General features: G+C 38.9%; 1 protein-coding gene across 3 annotated transcripts in view; it reads right to left on the bottom strand.

The window, feature by feature from the left end:
• The window catches only part of jagn (jagunal), an 87,940-nt gene that overhangs the window by 27,324 nt on the left and 37,960 nt on the right, over positions 1 to 22,656 (bottom strand). The window contains exon 2 of one of the 3 annotated variants that reach the window (XM_071687435.1): positions 11,030 to 11,059. The exons of the other annotated variants lie outside the window; for them this stretch is intronic. Within the exon in view, the coding sequence (XP_071543536.1) occupies positions 11,030 to 11,059 (30 nt within the window). The remainder of the gene's footprint in view (positions 1 to 11,029; positions 11,060 to 22,656) is intronic. 3 annotated transcript variants of the gene reach the window in all.

Here is a 22,656-nt window from a genome sequence, read left to right as displayed (position 1 = left end):
ATATGATAGGGTTGATAGAGATACTTTGTGGAAGGTCTTATGAGTATATGATGTTGGAGGTAAGCTGCTAGAAACAGTGAAAATTTTTTTCAAGGATGTAAGGCATGTGTGTGAGTAGGAAGAGAGGAGAGTGATTGGTTCCCAGTGAAGGTCGGTCTGTGGCAGGGGTGTGAAATGTCCCCAAGGTTGTTTTAAGTTGTTTATGGATGGGGTGGTTAGGGAGGCAAATGCAAGAGTTTTGGAGAGAAGGGCAAGTATGCAGTCTATTGGGGATGAGAGGGCCTGGGAAGTAAGTTTAAATTTAGCATATACAGATCATTATTACTCCGCTCGACAAGAGTTAAATTATCATCATTTCGGTATATGTTCCTTAGAGCATTACGTATTTGCAGTCCAGAGTTTACTGATGATGGGTTTGAGAAGATATATTTTATTGGATCCAAGTTAAAGTATCCTAGCTCTTTCATTGATAAATCCCTTAAGTTCAAAAAGGAATCAATTGATAGAGTTCAACCCAAACCTCCCCTTGACACCAAGAACTTTTTAGTTCTCCCTTTTAATAATAATTTTACTTTACTTCCCATATTGCTTAAATCCTTTAATGAAAATGTAGCCTTCAGCAACAACAATACTATATAGAATATCTTAATCATGAACTCGCCAGAAAGTTCTACAGGATGCATCTATATAGTGCTATGTAGGAATTGTAATAAGTTTTATATTGGACAGACTGGTAAGGATCTTTCTGTTAGACTGAAGCAACATAAATAAAGTATAAGAACAGGACAAGAATCAAATGCTTTGTATAATCATATTAAAAATCATGATCACTGTAATGACTGGGGTAATTCCGTGTCAGTTATTAAATACACAAAGAATTGGAACAATATTAGCGATTTGTATGTAGCATTTATGGATCTGGAGAAGGCACATGATAGAGTTGATAGAGATGCTCTGTGGAAGGTATTAAGAATATATGGTGTAGAAGGCAAGTTGTTAGAAGCAGTGAAAAGTTTTTATCGAGGATGTAAGGCATGTGTACGTGTAGGAAGAGAGGAAAGTGATTGGTTCTCAGTGAATGTAGGTTTGCGGCAGGGGTGTGTGATGTCTCCATGGTTGTTTAATTTGTTTATGGATGGGGTTGTTAGGGAGGTGAATGCATGAGTTTTGGAAAGAGGGGCAAGTATGAAGTTTGTTGGGGATGAGAGAGCTTGGGAAGTGAGTCAGGTGTTGTTCGCTGATGATACAGCGCTGGTGGCTGATTCATGTGAGAAACTGCAGAAGCTGGTGACTGAGTTTGGTAAAGTGTGTGAAAGAAGAAAGTTAAGAGTAAATGTGAATAAGAGCAAGGTTATTGGGTACAGTAGGATTGAGGGTCAAGTCAATTGGGAGGTAAGTTTGAATGGAGAAAAACTGGAGGAAGTAAAGTGTTTTAGATATCTGGGAGTGGATCTGGCAGCGGATGGAACCATGGAAGCGGAAGTGGATCATAGGGTGGGGGAGGGGGCGAAAATTCTGGGAGCCTTGAAGAATGTGTGGAAGTCGAGAACATTATCTCGGAAAGCAAAAATGGGTATGTTTGAAGGAATAGTGGTTCCAACAGTGTTGTATGGTTGCGAGGCGTGGGCTATGGATAGAGTTGTGTGCAGGAAGATGGATGTGCTGGAAGTGAGATGTTTGAGGACAATGTGTGGTGTGAGGTGGTTTGATCGAGTAAGTAACGTGAGGGAGATGTGTGGAAATAAAAAGAGCGTGGTTGAGAGAGCAGAAGAGGGTGTTTTGAAATGGTTTGGGCACATGGAGAGAATGAGTGAGGAAAGATTGACCAAGAGGATATATGTGTCGGAGGTGGAGGGAACGAGGAGAAGTGGGAGACCAAATTGGAGGTGGAAAGATGGAGTGAAAAAGATTTTGTGTGATCGGGGCCTGAACATGCAGGAGGGTGAAAGGAGGGCAAGGAATAGAGTGAATTGGATCGATGTGGTATACCGGGGTTGACGTGCTGTCAGTGGATTGAATCAGGGCATGTGAAGAGTCTGGGGTAAACCATGGAAAGCTGTGTAGGTATGTATATTTGCGTGTGTGGGCATATGTATATACATGTGTATGGGGGTGGGTTGGGCCATTTCTTTCGTCTGTTTCCTTGCGCTACCTCGCAAACGCGGGAGACAGCGACAAAGCAAAATAAATAAAATATAATTAGCGAAGGTCTGTGCAAATTGGATAGCTTGGTTGTTGATACACTTTGTAAACAGTTCTTGTCCACATAATAAATTTATGATATGCATGTTGCCAGACTCAAACACACTGGACCTCCATTCGGGTAGTCACTTGATTACCAAATGGCGTTCTAGTTACATCTCTTCATTGTATATCAACTGACTGTTATGATTCTTTCTTGTGTCTCCCCTGATGATGTGATTATTACATGAAATTGCACTTGGGAAATAATTTATTTATTTATTATACATACAATTGCACTTGGGAAATTATCATGTTTTATTTCTCCGTGAACTCGTAGGCATATATATATACATGAATCAACTAAGTGTATGTACATGTATCAGAATGAATAATTATCAAACAAAAGAAAAGGGATACTAATTTATGATAAGCCAACTAATTGCAGCAGATGACAGAATGTGTGAACATAAAGCAATCTTAAGGAATCGTGAGGGTCTGGCTGTTTGGGAACTGTAGGGTTGGTGATGTCATCCTACTGGCATTCACTGATTGGCTGATAATAAACTTTCTTTGATTAGCAAAGACTGTTTCAGTGAGGGTAGGGATGATCATAACCCTACATTCCATATCTTAAGGCCACAGTACATGCCACAGAAAAGTAAATCATCAGTGAGTTACATGTCAACCTACTGCTCCACTAGTAATCTTAATTTTGGTGCTATCTATTTGTATGATAATCCACTGATGTTGATTAAGCAACCTCCATGTCTCTGGTTTTCTAAAAATATCTTTTTGTCAAAATACATTAATTCTGTATACTTGCACTTTTTACAACTTCTGTCTACCAGACCATATATTCCATGTCCCATTTCATTGTACCCTGGTCCCAGTTCCATTACATAAAGCTGTACTGTCAATAGTCTCTGTACTATGTACTGTCAATAGTCTCTGTACTATATCTTATGGGCATTTCCTTTTGTTGAACTGTCTTTTGGTCATCCAGAACAGACCCTTCTGACCCTGTTTGCTTTTCATTCATTGCTACTTATTTCCTTTTGTATTATACTGTACCTTCTGAATCCCCTCAACTTACTTGATTTATGTTCATGCCCATTGAACATCTTTTTCAATTCCTTAATTTCCTATCCCACCTGATGACACTTTTTATGATCTACAATTTGATTTCTCAGTTTATTTCCTCCTTCAACTGCGTTAACTTCTTATCCTGTTTCTCGATAACCAAACATCACATTCCTAGCCTAAAGAATCTTTCCCAAGCCAACTCTTTATGGACCTTGTCACAATTGACTGGTCATGATATTTCATCATTCATATATCAAGTTGATCTGGCTGATTGTTGATGAAAATATAAAAGATATTTGATGATGCACATATGAATGAGAACATGGCATAAGCTCACTGGTTTCATTTAAGAGGGCTAAAAACATTACCATTGTGCCTCTGCTTGATGTGATTCACTTCCTAGAGAAAGTACAGAGGGTAACAGGAATGGTATGGATTGTTATAATTATCAATGATCATCCTTATCTTTTCATCACTTATGTTAATTGGAGGTTTTACCATGCACAACTGGAAAGGATATGAATAAGCAGTGATGCTGAAAAATCGGAAGGTAATCAATAATGATTAGTTAAAACTAGAGTGCAAAACCATATTAGCACCTACAAGCAGGTTAAAGAAAGGGGTTACAGAAAACACTCATCAGTAAAAACCAAATGCTAATATATAAGAAGCACATTATTATTATAAGAACTTAAAATACTGTGCATTCATTCTTGAACCTGATGAGAAAAAAGTAAAATGTACAACAGAGGAACTTGTGGAAATATAAATGAACCACACATACACAAAAATCAAAGAAAGCAAACATTCGAATCTCTCTGTCATCAATTTTTCGTAGTAATCATGGCTTACGCTATACCTCACATTTATTTATCTTTTATTAAGATACCATCATTAAAGCTTTTTCCATTCAGTTTCTGCACAAAAGAAAGCTCTAAATAGAATATGTTAAGAGTTTTCAGTCTCCCTTCTCTTGCATGAAGATCTTGGGATCAGCATGCATCAAGCAATTTTGCATAACACAAGAAACACAAAGGTCAATGCCTGTCACTCAGGTGGCTACTTGTCCTGTCTTACAGCCCTAATTGTAATTTTGTTCAACTGTCTAAGCTGAATATCTAGTTTACTGCCTGGGAACCTCTATGGCATATGAAATAGTTTTACAGTGCTTCAACAGAACTGCAGTTTTCATCAAGAAATGCAATTCTTTAAGTAAATGAAAAAAGGATAAGCATCATTATAAGTCTATTTCTGTAGTACAGTAGCTATTCCAACATATGAAAAATATTATTAGTGGACATAACTGTATCTGATGAATTTCAAAGAGGAATATATGAGTTTGGAAGAGTAATCATAGTGCATTAAACTCCAGCCAGTGGAAGAGTGATCATAGTGCATTAAACTCCAGACAGTCTGGCTGATTGGTACACTGGTAACCTAGCAGTCCAACACTTTTCACTATCAATTACACTAATTATGGTCTAACAACATAACAAATAATTAGGCATTATCCCCTTAATTCCTGTAAATCGATATTTATGCAAGGAGAGTGACTCCACTCAACACAAATTGATGCATCAAGTTTTACAGCTATATTTTAAGGTTGCTTGCTGAGCCTGGATGATTGCCACATTAACTGTCCATGATAATTTCTTTCCACAATTAATCATCCTCCAGCCATATCAAGAAAAGCACATTTTCATGGTTTTCTAGGAAGGACACTGAACAGTTTCAGGGATTTAGAGGATCATGTAGATTATCTTAAATCACTTGATGATGATTTCCTTTTGAGTGTGTAGAGAGTGATTTTATAGAAATTACTTCCAGCAATGTAAGTGGACCAAGATGAGGCAGGAGAAGGTATTTCAAATTCATGTGTTGGAGGCAGTGTTACTGTTTCCAGCATATACATGACCTTGACAACACTTTGTGTGACTAGTGCAGCTGGTCATTTTGCTATTATTTAGAAATTATCAGTAATTCACATAAGGACTTTTATTATTACATAAGATAAAATAAATCGGGAATCATTTCCAGTGTACATAAAATAAATGATAAAAACATGTAGTAGCAAAGCAACACAGTCCTTTTTAGGAGTTGTGCAGTGGATGAAATATACTCATGAAATATACTCATGAAGTGATTTATTTTCATTGTTATTGTTATATATTCTAAATTGTAAAATAGTTTTAATACAACTTGAAAAACTGAGATTCACAGAGTTGGAAAAGAAACCAAACTCTGGAGTTAAGTGGTTAAAGTTAAAAGGTAGGTGGGCAACCAAAGACCAAAACTCTTCCAAACCTTCTTTCTAAGGTTTAAGTGTTTTGAAACAGTTGGGTGATAATGCTAGTGCTGTCTCTTGCAAATGTCAACGTACAGGAATGTACCAAAGATGCATACCAGGTTGTAGGGGTAGGGAATTTAGTGGTATGAAAAAGTCCCTAGTCCATTTTGCATCTAGAATAAATCACACCAGACTTTCAGGAGACTAGTTTATGATAATGGAAGATTTAGCTATATGAAAGATGTAACCTTTTAAGGAAAAGATGCAGTATTGACATAACATAGCACACACACACACATAGATTACTTGAGAGAAAAGTTAAGCTGAAATATTATATCTATAAAAGGTTCATATCATTCAAAGTCTCAAGTTAACCAGAATATACTGTTACAGTGTAGAAACACCACATTTCTTGAAGCTTATCATTAAACTTAAAGAGCAGACCCATTAACTCTTTCATTGATCTGTGTCACATTTGTGGTCAGACATAGTATGAGCCTCATTTGTGGCTGACTGAACATCATACACTGCATACATCTTCAGCACATGTGAAATTCCATATACAAACCCATCTGTTTCTCTAAGCAGTCCTCACTCACATTTAAAGCGAAAACCTGATCCACACATCCTTTACCACTTCTGACACCACACAACTCCTTCCCATCTGACACTCTGTACATGCCTTCACCCTCTCAGTACCCTTCCATACAGCTTACCAGGTACACTAAACAAACATATACCTCTGTAATTTGAACACTCACCTTTATCCACCTTGCCTTTATACAATGGTGCTATAAATGCATTTCACCAATTCTCATGCACCTCACAATGAACCATACCTACACTTAGAATCCTTACCAACCAATCAACAACACCATCACCCCCTTTCTTGATAAATTCATCTGCAGTACCGTCCACTCCATCTGCCTTGCCACATTTCATTTTATGTAAGGCTTTCACCACCTCTTCTTCACCAAATCATTCTCCTTGACTGTCTCACTTCATGTACTACCCCGAGCCAAACACTCTACATCTGCCACCCTGTCATCAAACACATTCAGCAGTCCTTCAAAATATTCACTCCATCTCCTCCTCACTTCATCTATACATGTTACAACTTCCCCTTTTGCCCCCTTCACTGATGATCCTATTTATTTACTTTTTTCTTCACATTATTGTCCTTCCAAAACATCCTATTCTCTCAAGTTTAATGGTACTCACTCACTCCAACTCTCATTTGCCTTCTTTTTGAACCCCTTGCACTCCTTCCCTGTACTAAGTACAGCGAAAATGCTTTTTTCTTTCACTAGCATTTTTACATTCTGGTATTTTTCACAGAAGCTCACTCTCACCACCTGGTATTTTTTCACACAAGCTCACTCTCACCACTTTTTTCTCTGTCACTGTTTCCTGTTCTGGAAACCTCTACAAATCCTCACCCTCTCCTCAGCAAGACAGTGGTCAGACATCCCATCAGCTTTCTCTCTCAGCACGTGCACAACCAAAAAGTCTCTATTACATGCCTGTCAGTTAATATGTAAATCAGTAAAGCTTGTTGACCATCTCTTCTAGTCACATACATATCCTTGTATATGTCCCTCTTTTTAAACTATGTATTCCCAATCATCAGTCCTTTTTCAACACACAACACCACAAGCTGTTCATCATTTCCATTTATAATACTGAATACCCCATATACCCCAATTATACCCTCAATCACCACTTTACTTATCTTTGCGTTTTGCATTCAGATCACCCATCATTAATACCTAGTCTCTTACATCAAAACTGCTGACACACTCACTCAGCTGCTTCCTAAACATTTGCATATCATGCTCTTTCTTCAAATGGCCAGGTGTATAAGCACTAATATAATCAACCATCTCTCACCATCCACTTTCAATTTTATCCACATCAGTCAAGAACTTACTTCCATACACTTTCACACACTCCCATAACTCCTGCTTCAGGAGTAGGGCTACTCCTTCCTTAGCTCTTTTCTTCTCAGCAACCCCTTACTTTAATCCAAGAGCATCATTTCATGGAGAGCCAGATCATCAGGTTTCTTTCCTCTAACATACTACCTACATCACCTCTCTTCTCATCCTTGTTACATCCTCACACATTCTGACACCCTAGAATACAATTTAACATGTCATTCACCAAGTACTATGTACATTCTCAACAATGAGACAACCAACCACTTGCCTCCCTGAAATGGAAACATTCTAAACTGTATGTTGCTGTACTGTCTATATTTCTGATACAGCATTTTTCTTAGTGTTGTACTCTATGTAATTCATTTTTAGTGTATAAATTAGGCCAGGAGTTGTGTGTTGTATGTGGTGACATGTGTTGTATGTGGTAAAATGTGCATCTTAGTTGGCATAAATTGATGCTGTAGCCAGTTATTTCCTTTCTGTAGCATGTTAGGAGAGATTGTTATTTCCATCTCAGCAGCAGGTTAGGAAAGGTTGATGATCAGGAGGATGTATGAGGAAGATATGCATGGATTATACAATAAAAGCTAATGTTCTTTTCATATTATAAGAGTCTTATTGAATTTTATTCATTTACCATGTGCTATTGCTCTATTAGTAAGTAATATTCACTATGACATTATTTTTCATTTTTCTTCTTTCAAAGTGAAATGTGTTTGTAAAAATGGAAAGTACAGTAAGGTAGGCTAAATAGAGATGACATAAGGAATTGCTTGCCTGGCTGGCAGTTAGGCTGATGCACCCTCATGACCATCCTCAGATGATGCCATCCACACATCACATAGTATTTCTCAAAAGTATTACATTCAATTCTATGAAAAAGTGTGCAATATGTAAATTAAAACTGTAAATTTCATGTAAGTCATACAAAATGACATAAAAGTATTGTTTCCATGGTGGCAACCATATGTCAAGCAAAATTGAGTCTGACTGTAATTATGCTTTGGACACAAACTAAACTTCTATATTTTTCTATATTTTGTTAACCATTGATATTTTTAGAAACATATGGTGTGGGAGGCAAGTTGTTAGAAGCAGTGAAAAGTTTTTATCGAGGATGTAAGGCGTGTGTACGTGTAGGAAGAGAGGAAAGTGATTGGTTCTCAGTGAATGTAGGTTTGCGGCAGGGGTGTGTGATGTCTCCATGGTTGTTTAATTTGTTTATGGATGGGGTTGTTAGGGAGGTAAATGCAAGAGTCTTGGAAAGAGGGGCAAGTATGAAGTCTGTTGGGGATGAGAGAGCTTGGGAAGTGAGTCAGTTGTTGTTCGCTGATGATACAGCGCTGGTGGCGGATTCATGTGAGAAACTGCAGAAGCTGGTGACTGAGTTTGGTAAAGTGTGTGGAAGAAGAAAGTTAAGAGTAAATGTGAATAAGAGCAAGGTTATTAGGTACAGTAGGGTTGAGGGTCAAGTCAATTGGGAGGTGAGTTTGAATGGAGAAAAACTGGAGGAAGTGAAGTGTTTTAGATATCTGGGAGTGGATCTGTCAGCGGATGGAACCATGGAAGCGGAAGTGGATCATAGGGTGGGGGAGGGGGCGAAAATTTTGGGAGCCTTGAAAAATGTGTGGAAGTCGAGAACATTATCCCGGAAAGCAAAAATGGGTATGTTTGAAGGAATAGTAGTTCCAACAATGTTGTATGGTTGCGAGGCGTGGGCTATGGATAGAGTTGTGCGCAGGAGGATGGATGTGCTGGAAATGAGATGTTTGAGGACAATGTGTGGTGTGAGGTGGTTTGATCGAGTAAGTAACGTAAGGGTAAGAGAGATGTGTGGAAATAAAAAGAGCGTGGTTGAGAGAGCAGAAGAGGGTGTTTTGAAATGGTTTGGGCACATGGAGAGAATGAGTGAGGAAAGATTGACCAAGAGGATATATGTGTCGGAGGTGGAGGGAACGAGGAGAAGAGGGAGACCAAATTGGAGGTGGAAAGATGGAGTGAAAAGGATTTTGTGTGATTGGGGCCTGAACATGCAGGAGGGTGAAAGGAGGGCAAGGAATAGAGTGAATTGGAGCGATGTGGTATACAGGGGTTGACGTGCTGTCAGTGGATTGAATCAAGGCATGTGAAGCGTCCGGGGTAAACCATGGAAAGCTGTGTAGGTATGTATATTTGCGTGTGTGGACGTGTGTATGTACATGTGTATGGGGGGGGTTGGGCCATTTCTTTCGTCTGTTTCCTTGCGCTACCTCGCAAACGCGGGAGACAGCGACAAAGTAAAAAAAAAAAAAAAAAAAAAAAAAAAAAAAAAAAAAAACTTTCCATTAATCCTGAAATTCCTGAATTGTAATGGTAGGGAGAACATTTTTTATGGATGGTAAGGAGTTAAATGGATGAGCATCCTCCATCTTTACATATGTTGGTAGCCTGGGATGTAACACCATATTCAACATAGGTGGCTGTGAGAAGACTTTCCTGGTAGATTTGCTTTCCTTCTTTACGGTGTGGATGCTGAATTCATTAATGCTATAATGGCAAGAAGCTGCAGGAAATTGAGAATTAATGTGATCGAAAGCAAGGTAATAAAGTACAGTTAAGGTAGGGGTGAAAAAGGAAAGTGCAGCATGGGGAAGGTGTGAAACATGATAGTCTAAGTGCGAATTTGAATGGAAAGGAACTAGAAGTGGAGTGCTTTAGCTACATGGGATTGGACATGGCAGTGGATGGAACCATGGGGAATGAAGTGAGTTATAGGGAGGGAGAGAGGGATAAGGACCTGGGTGCACTGCAAAATCTGTGGAAGGAGAGAGCAGTGTCTGATTGGGAAAACAAAGATATGTTTGAAGGTATAGTAGTCCTGTATGGAAGTATCATATTGGGACCTAAATGCAAAAGTATGGAAGAGGGTAAATGCATTGGAAATGAAATGCCTAGTGTAAGGAGGGTTGATCATTTTTAAGAAATGAGTATGTAACAGCAACAGCAAGTTGTGGTAGTAAACATTGTCCAACTGAAAGAGCTGACCTGGGTGTGCTAAAAAGGTTCAGATACATGGAGAAGATGAGCAGGAAGACCTACTTGTCAAAAGTGGTGAGAGCAAGTGGGTATGGGAGATTGAGGAGATGCAACAATTAAGTGAAGAAGGTTCTGAAGTATTGTGGCCTAACCATTCAGGAGGGTGAGAGGCATGCATGGAACAGTGAACTGGATCAATTTTATATATGAGGGGGTGAAGTGCTGTCATTGGTCCATAACAGGACATATGTAGCAATCAAGAAAAACCACAGAGTAGTCCATGGAGCTCTGCTTCAGTGCATTACACTTGGCAGCAAGAGAGTAGATGTGAGGAAATGGGGCTGTTTTTCAATTTTCCTGGTGCTATCTTCTTAAGTTGGGGAAAATAAAAAAAGCAGTTCTTCCTAATTACTGTGCATTCTACGGCTGTATATCCATCAAATCAGGAACATGATACTAATTTACTGTGATAACATACTGGACTGGCAGACAATAGACAAGTAGCCACAATATCACTTACACTTCAGAAATTTTCTTCTTTGGAGGCCAGCTGCAACAATTAAATATCAAGTTAGCAAAATATGTTGTATATTGTTATGGACTGATATGGATGGTTAGTTTATCTGTGATTAAGCTAAGCATGAAAGAGATTTTTCATATATCTATGAAGAAAATTTACCATAAACATTTTAATAAACTATACTATAAAAAATTGTTTGTAGAAGCCAATATCCATGCATATAACAACTTTCCATACATTAATAAATAATAATAATAATATTAATCTACTCTCAGTTGTACCAATACTTACAGACACCACAGCTGACCCACCAGATCTTTCATCCTTGCCAGCATAAGTGATTTAAGTGAATATAATCACAAAAATAAAAGATACAGTGAAAGTGAAGACAATTATCAGAGGCAAGTGATGTCTGATCCCTAAAAAATTATACCAATTCAAGATGTAGTGTTGGTGAGGATAATTGTATTGGATGTCAAAAATTATCCCAATTAAAGATACAAAGATGGTAAGGATGATGATCAAAGGCAAGATGATAATTTTCACTTTCAGCATACTAAAACAATACATAACTTGATAATGGAAAGGGCCATGAAGATCAGCAATAATATGAGGTTGGATAAAGTAAAATTAGATGAAAAATATCCAAAATTCAACGTTATACTTGAAAACCCCATATAATGTGCTCAAGGAGCTGAGAATAAGCTACAGTACAAACAGTACAATATCATTTTACCTAACATCCCCAAGGAGCCAAGAATGAGCTACAGTACAAAGCCATTTAACCTCTGTACTGTATACAGTATATGTCTCTTCATGTCACCCACTGGCTTTTAGTGGGTATTATCATTATGAGTGCATAAAAGAAAAAATGTACCTAAAGTATCTAAAATCTACATTTGATTGTGTAAATATAGATCTGCACACTTTCTAGCTTTACTCTCTAGGTGACTCATGGATACATGAAATAAAAAAATTTAAACAATAGAGTAAGTTTGCATGAACCTACTCCTTAATTACATACATTACTAATCAGAAGATGTTACTTGCTGGCTTCCCTCAATAGAAAAAACATGTTGAATGTAACAGGACAACAGTATTATATATATATATATCGCTACCTTGCTAACGTGGGAGACAGCGACAAAGCAAAATAATAATAAAAAAATATATATAATTATTTATTTATTCATTATACTTTGTCGCTGTCTCCCGTGTTAGCGAGGTAGCGCAAGGAAACAGACGAAAGAATGGCCCAACCCACCCACACATACATGTATATACATACACGTCCGCACACATCACATATACATACCTATACATCTCAGTGTATACGTGTATATACACACACAGACATATACATATATACACATGTACATAATTCATACTGTCTTCCCTTATTCATTCCCGTCGCCACCCCACCACATATGAAATGGCAACCCCCTTCCCCCGCATGTGCGTGAGGTAGCGCTACGAAAAGACAACAAAGGCCACATTCGTTCACACTCAGTCTCAAGCTGTCATGTATAATGCACCGAAATCACAACTCCCTTTCCACATCCAGGCCCCACAAAACTTTCCATGGTTTACCCCAGACGCTTCACATGCCCTGGTTCAACCCAGTGACAGCACATTGACCCTGGTATACCACATCGTTCCAATTCACTCTATTCCTTGTACACCTTTCACCTTCCTGCATGTTCAGGCCCCGATCACTCAAAATCTTTTTCACTCCATCTCTCCACCTCCAATTTGGTCTCCCACTTCTCCTCGTTCCCTCCACCTCCAACACATATATCCTCTTGGTCAATCTTTCCTCACTCATTCTCTCCATGTGACCAAACCATTTCAAAACACCCTCTTCTGCTCTCTCGACCACACTCTTTTTATTACCACACATCTCTCTTACCCTATTATTACTTACTCAATCAAACCACCTCACACCACATATTGTCCTCAAACATCTCATTTCCAGCACATCCACCCTCCTCCACACAACTCTATTTATAGCCCATGCCTTGCAACCATATAACATTGTTGGAACCACTATTCCTTCAAACATACCCATTTTTGTTTTCCAAGATAACTTTCTCGACTTCCACACATTTTTCAACACTCCCAGAACTTTCGCCCCCTCCCCCACCCTATGATTCACTTCTGCTTCCATGGTTCTATCTGCTACCAAATCCACTCCTAGATATCTAAAACACTTCACTTCCTCCAGTTCTTCTCCATTCAAACTTACCTCCCAATTGACTTGTCCCTCAACCCTACTGTACCTAGTAACCTTGTTCTTATTCACATTTACTCTCAGCTTTCTTCTATCACACACTTTACCAAACTCAGTCACCAGCTTCTGCAGTTTCTCATCCAAGTCAGCCACCAGCGCTGTATCATCAGCAACCAACAACTGACTCACTTCCCAAGCTCTCTCATCCACAACAGACTGCATACTTGCCCCTCTTTCCAAGACTCTTGCATTCACCTCCCTAACAACCCCGTCCATAAACAAATTAAACAACCATGGAGACATCAAGCACCCCTGCCGCAAACTAACATTCACTGAGAACCAATCACTTTCTTCTACACGTACACATGCCTTACATCCTCGATAAAAACTTTTCACTGCTTCTAACAACTTATCTCCCACACCATGTATTCTTAATACCTTCCACAGAGCATCTCTATCAACTCTATCATATGCCTTCTCCAGATCCATAAATGCTACATACAAATCCATTTGCTTTTCTAAGTATTTCTCACATACATTTTTCAAAGCAAACACCTGATCCACACATCCTCTACCACTTCTGAGATCACTCTGCTCTTCCCCAATCTGATGCTCTGTACATACCTTCACCCTCTCAATCAATACCCTCCCATATAATTTCCCAGGAATACTCAACAAACTTATACCTCTGTAATTTTGAGCACTCGCTCTTATCCCCTGTCTTTGTGCAATGGCACTATGCAAGCATTCCACCAGTCCTCAGGCACCTCGCTATGAGTCATACATACATTAAATAACCTTACCAACCAGTCAACAATACAGTCATCCCATTTTTTAATAAATTCCACTGCAATACCATCCAAACCCACTGCCTTGCCGGCTTTCATTTTCTGCAAAGCTTTTACTACCTCTTCTCTGTTTACCAAATCATTCTCCCTAACCCTCTCACTTTGCACACCACCTCGACCAAAACACCCTATATCTGCCACTCTATCATCAAACACATTTAACAAACCTTCAAAATACTCACTCCATCTCCTTCTCACATCACCACTACTTGTTATCACCTCCCCATTTGCTCTCTTCACTGATGTTCCCATTTGTTCCCTTGTCTTATGCACTTTATTTACCTCCTTCCAAAACATCTTTTTATTCTCCCTAAAATTTAATGATACTCTCTCACCCCAACTCTCATTTGCCCTCTTTTTTGCCTCTTGCACCTTTCTCTTGACCTTTTGCCTCTTTCTTTTATACATCTCCTAGTCATTTGCATTATTTTCCTGCAAAAATCGTCCAAATGCCTCTCTCTTCTCTTTCACTAATAATCTTACTTCTTCATCCCACCACTCACTACCCTTTCTAATCTGCCCACCTCCCACGCTTCTCATGCCACAAGCATCTTTTGCACATGCCATCACTGCTTCCCTAAATACATCCCATTCCTCCCCCACTCCCCTTACATCCTTTGTTCTCACCTTTTTCCATTCTGTACTTAGTCTCTCCTGGTACTTCGACTATTTCCCAAGCTCACTTCCTCTCACCACTCTCTTCACCCCAACATTCTCTCTTCTTTTCTGAAAACTCTACAAATCTTCACCTTCGCCTCCACAAGATAATGATCAGACATCCCTCCAGTTGCACCTCTCAGCACATAAACATCCAAAAGTCTCTCTTTCGCGCACCTATCAATTAACACGTAATCCAATAACGCTCTCTGGCCATCTCTCCTACTTACATACGTATACTTAAGTATATTTCTCTTTTTAAACTAGGTATTCCCAATCACCAGCCCTTTTTCAGCACATAAATGTACAAGCCCTTCCCCATTTCCATTTACAACACTGAACACCCCTTGTACACCAATTATTCCCTCAACTGCAACATTACTCACCTTTGCATTCAAATCACCCATCACTATAACCTGGTCTCATGCATCAAAACTACTAACACACTCACTCAGCTGCTCCCATAACACTTGCCTCTCATGATCATTCTTCTCATGCCCAGGTGCATATGCACCAATAATCACCCATCTCTCTCCATCCACTTTCAGTTTTACCCATATCAATCTAGTATTTACTATCTTACACTTTATCACTTACTCCCACCACTCCTGTTTCAGGAGTAGTGCTACTCCTTCCCGTGTGGAACTGTGAGACGAGATGAACTTGCATAGGTGCTTTCATATGAAGTTTTTAGAATATCATTTACTTCAGGGGCACTTTGAAAATGAATGATCAATATCAACAAAAATCATGGATTCATTACAATAGTAGAACTCTATTTTGCCTACAGTCATCATTATAGAATGTTAGATAAATTTTTTGAACTAGTATTGTCTGTCTTTTCATACTTACTCGCTGTTTAACTAAAGAAAGACAATACCAACTAACAAAACTTAGCTTAATGTAACCTAACATTTTTTAATATGTTTGTTGTGGGTGGAACAGTATTGGAGTAGCCAAGGGGGCCATGGTCCAATCAAGACTATTTCCCATGGTTAAGGTCACAATGCTTTCAATAATTATTGAACCAAAATGCACTGAAGAAAGTAAGTACAGCATTGTAAAATTTACCTTGAATAAATATAAGGTGTGCTTACTTGTAAAATAGTATTCATGCGGTAACTGTATGTCCTTCATTTCTTTTGTTGCATATGGTGCCCTACTCCCAATTAGCTACATCACTGTGGATTATTACTACTAATTGAAACAAATCCACTGAAATAGTTTCCATCAAAAGAGTCATGTTCACCATGCCCCAAAGTAAATACATACTAATTTTTGAACAATCCCTTTTGAAAACTAAGGCCAATCCATTTGCTAAATAATGTCTTGAAAGCAACAAAAGGTTTCACTTGTTTGATTCTGTTGCTGCTGATCTGTACTCTCCTAACTAAAGTAAAACTAAATACATTCTAATGGCTAATGTTTCTATGGTAGGCTAGCTCTTTTTTTCCATTTTGTGTCAATTCCAGAGTAGCTCCACAATGCATTTGCCTTTGGATACCAAGTTATTTTGCTTTGCGGTGGTTGTGTTTTGAACTTAAAATGCAGCGTGTGTCAACAGACATGATCATACACAACTGTGGTGCATGTCAACAGAAGTATTAATTCTTCCCGCCATTGTGCCAGTTGCCTGATTTGGAGAAACACCTACAGAGAAATCAGGGGACATTGCTGGCCACCCCTTGAAAAATATCACACAGCTCAGTCACTTACAAATCCTAATAATCATACATCATATTGGCATGATGCCAAAGATACATGCTCACTTTTAATAATTTTCAGAATAAGGGAAATTGTTTCTGTAGTATTAACCCATTTCCTGTTACCTGCTTATTTTGAATTTGGAACTTGGTAGAGTACTTATCAATGAATAAAAAATATATGAGTGGGGGAGGAATGGGATGTATTTAGGGAAGCAGTGATGGCTTGCACAAAAGATGCTTGTGGCATGAGAAACGTGGGAGGTGGGCAGATTAGAAAGGGTAGTGAGTGGTGGGATGAAGATGTAAGATTATTAGTGAAAGAGAAGAGAGAGGCATTTGGATGATTTTTGCAGGGAAATACTGCAAATGACTGGGAGATGTATAAAAGAAAGAGTCAGGAGGTCAAGAGAAAGGTGCAAGAGGCAAAAAAAGAGGGCAAATGAGAGTTGGGGTGAGATAGTATTATTAAATTTTAGGGAGAATAAAAGGATGTTTTGGAAGGAGGTAAATAAAGTGCGTAAGACAAGGGAACAAATGGGAACATCAGTGAAGGGGAAAAATGGGGAGGTGATAATAAGTAGTGGTGATGTGAGGAGATGGAGTGAGTATTTTGAAGGTTTGTTGAATGTGTTTGATAATAGAGTGGCAGATATAGGGTGTTTTGGTTGAGGTGGTTTGCAAAGTGAGAGGATTAGGGAGAATGATTTGGTAAACAGAGAAGAGGTAGTGGAAGCTTTGCGGAAGATGAAAGCCAGCAAGGCGACAGGTTTGGATGGTATTGCAGTGGAATTTATGAAAAAAAAGGGGTGACTATTGTTGACCGGTTGGTAAGGTTATTTAATGAATGTATGACTCATGGTGAGGGGCCTCAGGACTGGTGGAATGCCTGCATAGTGCCACTGTACAAAGGCAAAGGGGATAAGAGTGAGTGCTCAAATTACGAAGGTGCAAGTTTGTTGAGTATTCCTGGGAAATTATATGGGAGGGTATTGATTGAGAGGGTGAAGGCGTGTACAGAGCATCAGATTGGGGAAGAGCAGTGTGGTTTCAGAAGTGGTAGAGGATGTGTGGATCAGGTGTTTGCTTTGAAAAATGTATGTGAGAAATACTTAAAAAAGCAAATGGATTTGTATGTAGCATTTATGGATCTGGAGAAGGCATATGACAGAGTTGATAGAGATGCTCTGTGGAAGATATTTATAATATATGGTGTGGGAGGTAAGTTGTTAGAAGCAGTGAAAAGTTTTTATCGAGGATGTAAGGCATGTGTATGTGTAGGAAGAGAGGAAAGTGATTAGTTCTCGGTGAATGTTGGTTTGCGGCAGGGGTGTGTGATGTCTCCGTGGTTGTCAAATTTGTTTATGGATGAGGTTGTTAGGTAGGTGAATGCAAGAGTTTCTGAAAGAGGGGCAAGTATGCAGTCTGTTGTGGATGATAGAGCTTGGGAAGTGAGTCAGTTGTTGTTCGCTGATGATACAGTGCAGGTGGCTGATTCAGGTGTGTGTGACTGAGTTTGGTAAAGTGTGTGAAAGAAGAAAGCTGAGAGTAAATGTGAATAAGAGCAAGGTTATTAGGTACAGTAGGGTTGTGAGACAAGTCAGTTGGGAGGTAAGTTTGAATGGAGAAAAACTGGAGGAAGTGAAGTGTTTTAGATATCTGGGAGTGGATTTGGCAGCAGATGGAACCATGGAAGCAGAAGTGAATCATAGAGTGAGGGAGGGGGCGAAAGTTCTGGGAGTGTTGAAAAATGTGTGGAAGTCGAGAACATTATCTTGTAAAGCAAAAATGGGTATGTTTGAAGGAATAGGGGTTCCAACATTGTTATATGGTTGCGAGGTGTGGGCTATAGAGTTGTGTGGAGGAGGGTGGATGTGCTGGAAATGAGATTTTTGAGGACAATAAGTGGTGTGAGGGGGTTTGATCGAGTGAGTAATGAAAGGGTAAGAGAGATGTGTGGTAAAAAGAGTGTGGTTGAGAGAGCAGAAGAGGATGTTTTGAAATGGTTTGGTCACATGGAGAGAATGAGTGAGGAAAGATTGAGGTGGAGGGAACAAGGAGAAGTGGGAGACCAAACTGGAGGTGGAAAGATGGAGTGAAAAAGATTTTGAGTGATCGGGGCCTGAACATGCAGGAGGGTGAAAGGTGTGCAAGGAATAGAGTGAATTGGAACGATGTGGTATACCGGGGTCGACGTGCTGTCAATGGATTGAACCAGAGCATGTGAAGTGTCTGGGGTAAACCATGGAAAGTTTTGTGGGGCCTGGATGTGGAAAGGGAGCTGTGGTTTCTGTGCATTATACATGACAGCTAGAGACTGAGTATGAATGAATGTGGCCTTTGTTGTCTTTTCCTAGTGCTACCTCACGCACATGCAGGGGGAGGGGGTTGTCATTTCATGTGTGGCTAGGTGGCGACAGGAATGAATAAGGGCAGACAGTATGAATTATGTACATGTGTATATATGTATATGTGTGTGTGTGTGTATATGTATGTATATGTTGAGATGTATAGGTATGTATATGTCCATGTGTGGACGTGTATGTATGTACATGTGTGTGGGTGGGTTGGGCCATTCTTTCGTCTGTTTCATTGCACTACCTCGCCAACGCAGGAGACAGCGACAAAGTATAATAAAAACAAATAATATATATATATCTATTATTCATTATACTTGATTGCCATCTCCTGATTCAGTGAGGTAGCACCAGAAAACAGACAAAGAACAGCCCATGGTGTTTGGATTGGTGTGGTCAGCTCTGGCAACATGCCTGTCATAAGATTTTTATGTAGACAAAAAAAGGGAACTGTTTACAAATTTTGCCTGCAATAAAGCTATCCAATTTGTATAGAACTTCAACTTCACTAATATTAATGTTACACTTCTTTGTGTATTTTAGTAAAAGATTCAGTGATATTTCTTCTGGTAAAGGAGTAACAGCTAATAACATAAAGATCCTTACCATTGTCCCTTTCATTGCCATATATGCATGGACTTGTCAAAACACATAAGCCACTCTTTCCAGCAAGACCCATAGTGAGTTCAGTGGGCTCCATCACATGTAATTTATCAAAATGGTTAGTTTCATTATTAAGCCCATGAGTGGGTAAGATATCCAATTCTAATGTTATAAAGAATGTAGATTTAGTTAATTAAGAAGCTTAATGATATCCATGATGATTTTGATTTCAAACTGGTTTTTATGTTTCATCCTTGTTCATAAAAATGCCAGTTGATGACCTCTTAGAATATTTGGTTGATGTCCTTGGATGTATTGATTAACCTGTTTCAAATTCTGTTTTTATTGAATTGATAAAATTGTATATAAAAGACTGTGTATTTCAATATAATTGAAAATATTGTACTCAGAAATTTGGTCTGGTGATGGGTAACCCTCTTTCACCAGTATTAAGTAATCTCTGAAACAAAGTTACTATGGGATATCTTACCCTTTAAAGCAATTTGGTTTAGGTATGTAGATGATGTTCTTTGTGTTTGGCCAACAAACAAAAATGTACAGTAATTTCTTTTATACTTAATTTAGTTTCTTCTATCAGCTTTACTGTAGAAGGGGAAAATAATTGTATGTTACTATTTTTAGATTCCATGATCCATTATAGGATAGAAACTAGTTTAAGTTTAGCATATACAAAAAACCCACCAATGTTTTTTTCATATATTCAGTTACTCAGCTCATTATGACAGAGTTAAATTATCATCATTCCAGTCGATGTTCTTTATGGCATTATGTATGTTAAGTCCCGGAATTTATTGACGATGAGTTTGAGAAGATATATTCTGTTGGATTCAAGTTAAAGTATCCTGAATCTTTCATTGATATATCCCTTAATATCTTGATTGCAAGAATCTTTTACTTCTCCCTTCTAGTGACAATTTCACAGTACTTCCTAGGTTGCTTAAATCCTTTTATGTAAATGTAGCCTTCAGCAGTAACAATACTATAAAAGAGATCTTAATAAAAAACTCACCAAAAGTCAGTGGGCTGTGTTTACACACCTTGTAAAAATTATAATGTTTTCTGTTGGTTAGACTGGTCAGAAACTTCAATTATTAATTGTAAATCCTTTACCTCAAGAAATATCACTGAATCTTCTACTATTAAATACACAAAGAATTGTAACAATATTAGTGAAGGTTTATACATGAATAGCTTTATTGTAGGCAAAATTTGTAAAGTTCCCTTTCTTGTCCACGTAATATTATGACAGGCATGTTGCCATAGCCAAACACAACCATCTGTTAATGCTTGTTTACCAGTGGCATCTTGGCTACATCTCTTCTTTGTATATCAATTGACTGTTCTACATCTTCTATCTCATTTTTGTAACTCTTCTGATGATGTGATCATTACACGAAAGTGCACTTGGGAACTAATTGTGTTTCATTTATCTGTTTATTTACTGCTATTATTATTATACTTAGTTGCTGTCTCCCACATTAGCGAGATAGTGCCAGGAAACAGACGAAAGAATGGCCCAACCCACCCACAAACACATGTATATACGTAAACATCCACACACGCACATATTCATACCTATACATTTCAGAGTATACATACATATACTTGCAGACATAAACATATATATATACACATGTGCATATTCATACTTGCTGCCTTCGTCCATTCCAGTCGCCACCCACCACACATGAAAAACAGCACCCCCCTCCCCCCCACGTGCGTGAGGTAGCGCTGGGAATTGACAACAAAGGCCACACTCATTCACACTCAGTCTCCAGCTGTCATGTGCAATGCACTGAAACCACAGCTCCCCCTCCACATCCAGGCCCCACAAATCTTTCCATGGTTTATCCCAGGCACTTCACATGCCCTGGTTCAATCAATTTACAGCACGTCGACCCCGGTATACGACATCATTCCAATTCACTCTATTCCTTGCACGCGTCTCACCCTCCTGTATGATCAGGCCCTGGAAGATGAAAGCTGCCAAGGCGGCGGGTTTGGATGGTATTTCAGTGGAATTTGTTAAAAAAGCGGATGACTGTGTTGTTGACTGCTTGGTACGGATATTTTCAGTGTATGTATGGTTCATGGTGAAGTGCCTGAGGATTGGCAGAATGCATTCATAATATCATTGTACAAAGGGGATAAAGATGAATGTTCAAATTACAGAGGTATAAGTTTGTTTAGTATTCTTGGGAAATTATATGAGAGGGTGTTGATTGAGAAGGTAAAGGCATGTACAGAGCATCAGACTGGTGAAGAGCAGTGTGGTTTCAGAAGGGTAGAGGATGTGTGGATCAGGTGTTTGCTTTGAAGAATGTATGTGAGAAATACTTAGAAAAACAAATGGATTTGTATGTAGCATTGATGGATCTGGATAAGGCATATGATAGAGTTGATAGAGATGCTCTTTGGAAGGTATTAAGAGTATATGGTGTGGGAGACAAGTTGCCAGAAGCAGTGAAAAGTTTTTATCGAGGATGTAAGGCATGTGTACAAGTAGGAAGAGAGGAAAGTGATTAGTTGTTAGTGAATGTCGGTTTGCGGCAGGGGTGCATGATGTCTCCATGGTTGTTTGATTTGTTTATGGATGGGAGTGTTAGAGAGGTGAATGCAAGAGTTTTGGTGAGAGGGGCAAGTATGCAGTCTGTTGTGGATGAGAGGGCTTGGGAAGTGAGTCAGTTGTTGTTTGCTGTTGATACGGTGCTGATGGATGATTTGGGTGAGAAACTGCAGAAGCTGTTGACTTAGTTTGGTAAAGTGTGTGAAAGAAGAAAGCTGAGTGTAAATGTGAATAAAAACAAAGGTTATTAGGTACAGTAGGGTTGAGGGACAAGGTAACTGGGAGATAAGTTTGAATGGAGAAAAACTGGAGGAAGTGAAGGCTTTTAGATATAAAGGAGTGGACTTAGCAGCGGATGTAACCATGGAAGTGGAAGTCAGTCGCAGGGTGGGGGAGGGGGCAAAGACTCTGGGAGCATTGAAGAATGTGTGGAAGGCAAGAACATTATCTTGTAAAGCAAAAATGGGTATAGATAGGGTTGTGTGGAGGAGAGTGGATGTGTTTGAAATGAGATATTTGAGGACAACATGTGGTGTGCGGTGGTTTGATCGAGTAAGTAGTGAAAGGGTAAGAGAGATGTGTGGTAATAAAAAGAGTGTGGCTGAGAGAGCAGAAGAGGGTGTATTGAAATGGTTTGGTCAC

Source organism: Panulirus ornatus, chromosome 3 (genome assembly GCF_036320965.1).
Source record: "Panulirus ornatus isolate Po-2019 chromosome 3, ASM3632096v1, whole genome shotgun sequence".
Lineage (NCBI taxonomy): Eukaryota > Metazoa > Arthropoda > Malacostraca > Decapoda > Palinuridae > Panulirus > Panulirus ornatus.
The sequence above is the reverse complement of the archived record's forward strand: the minus strand, read 5'-3'. Positions and strand labels throughout refer to the sequence as shown.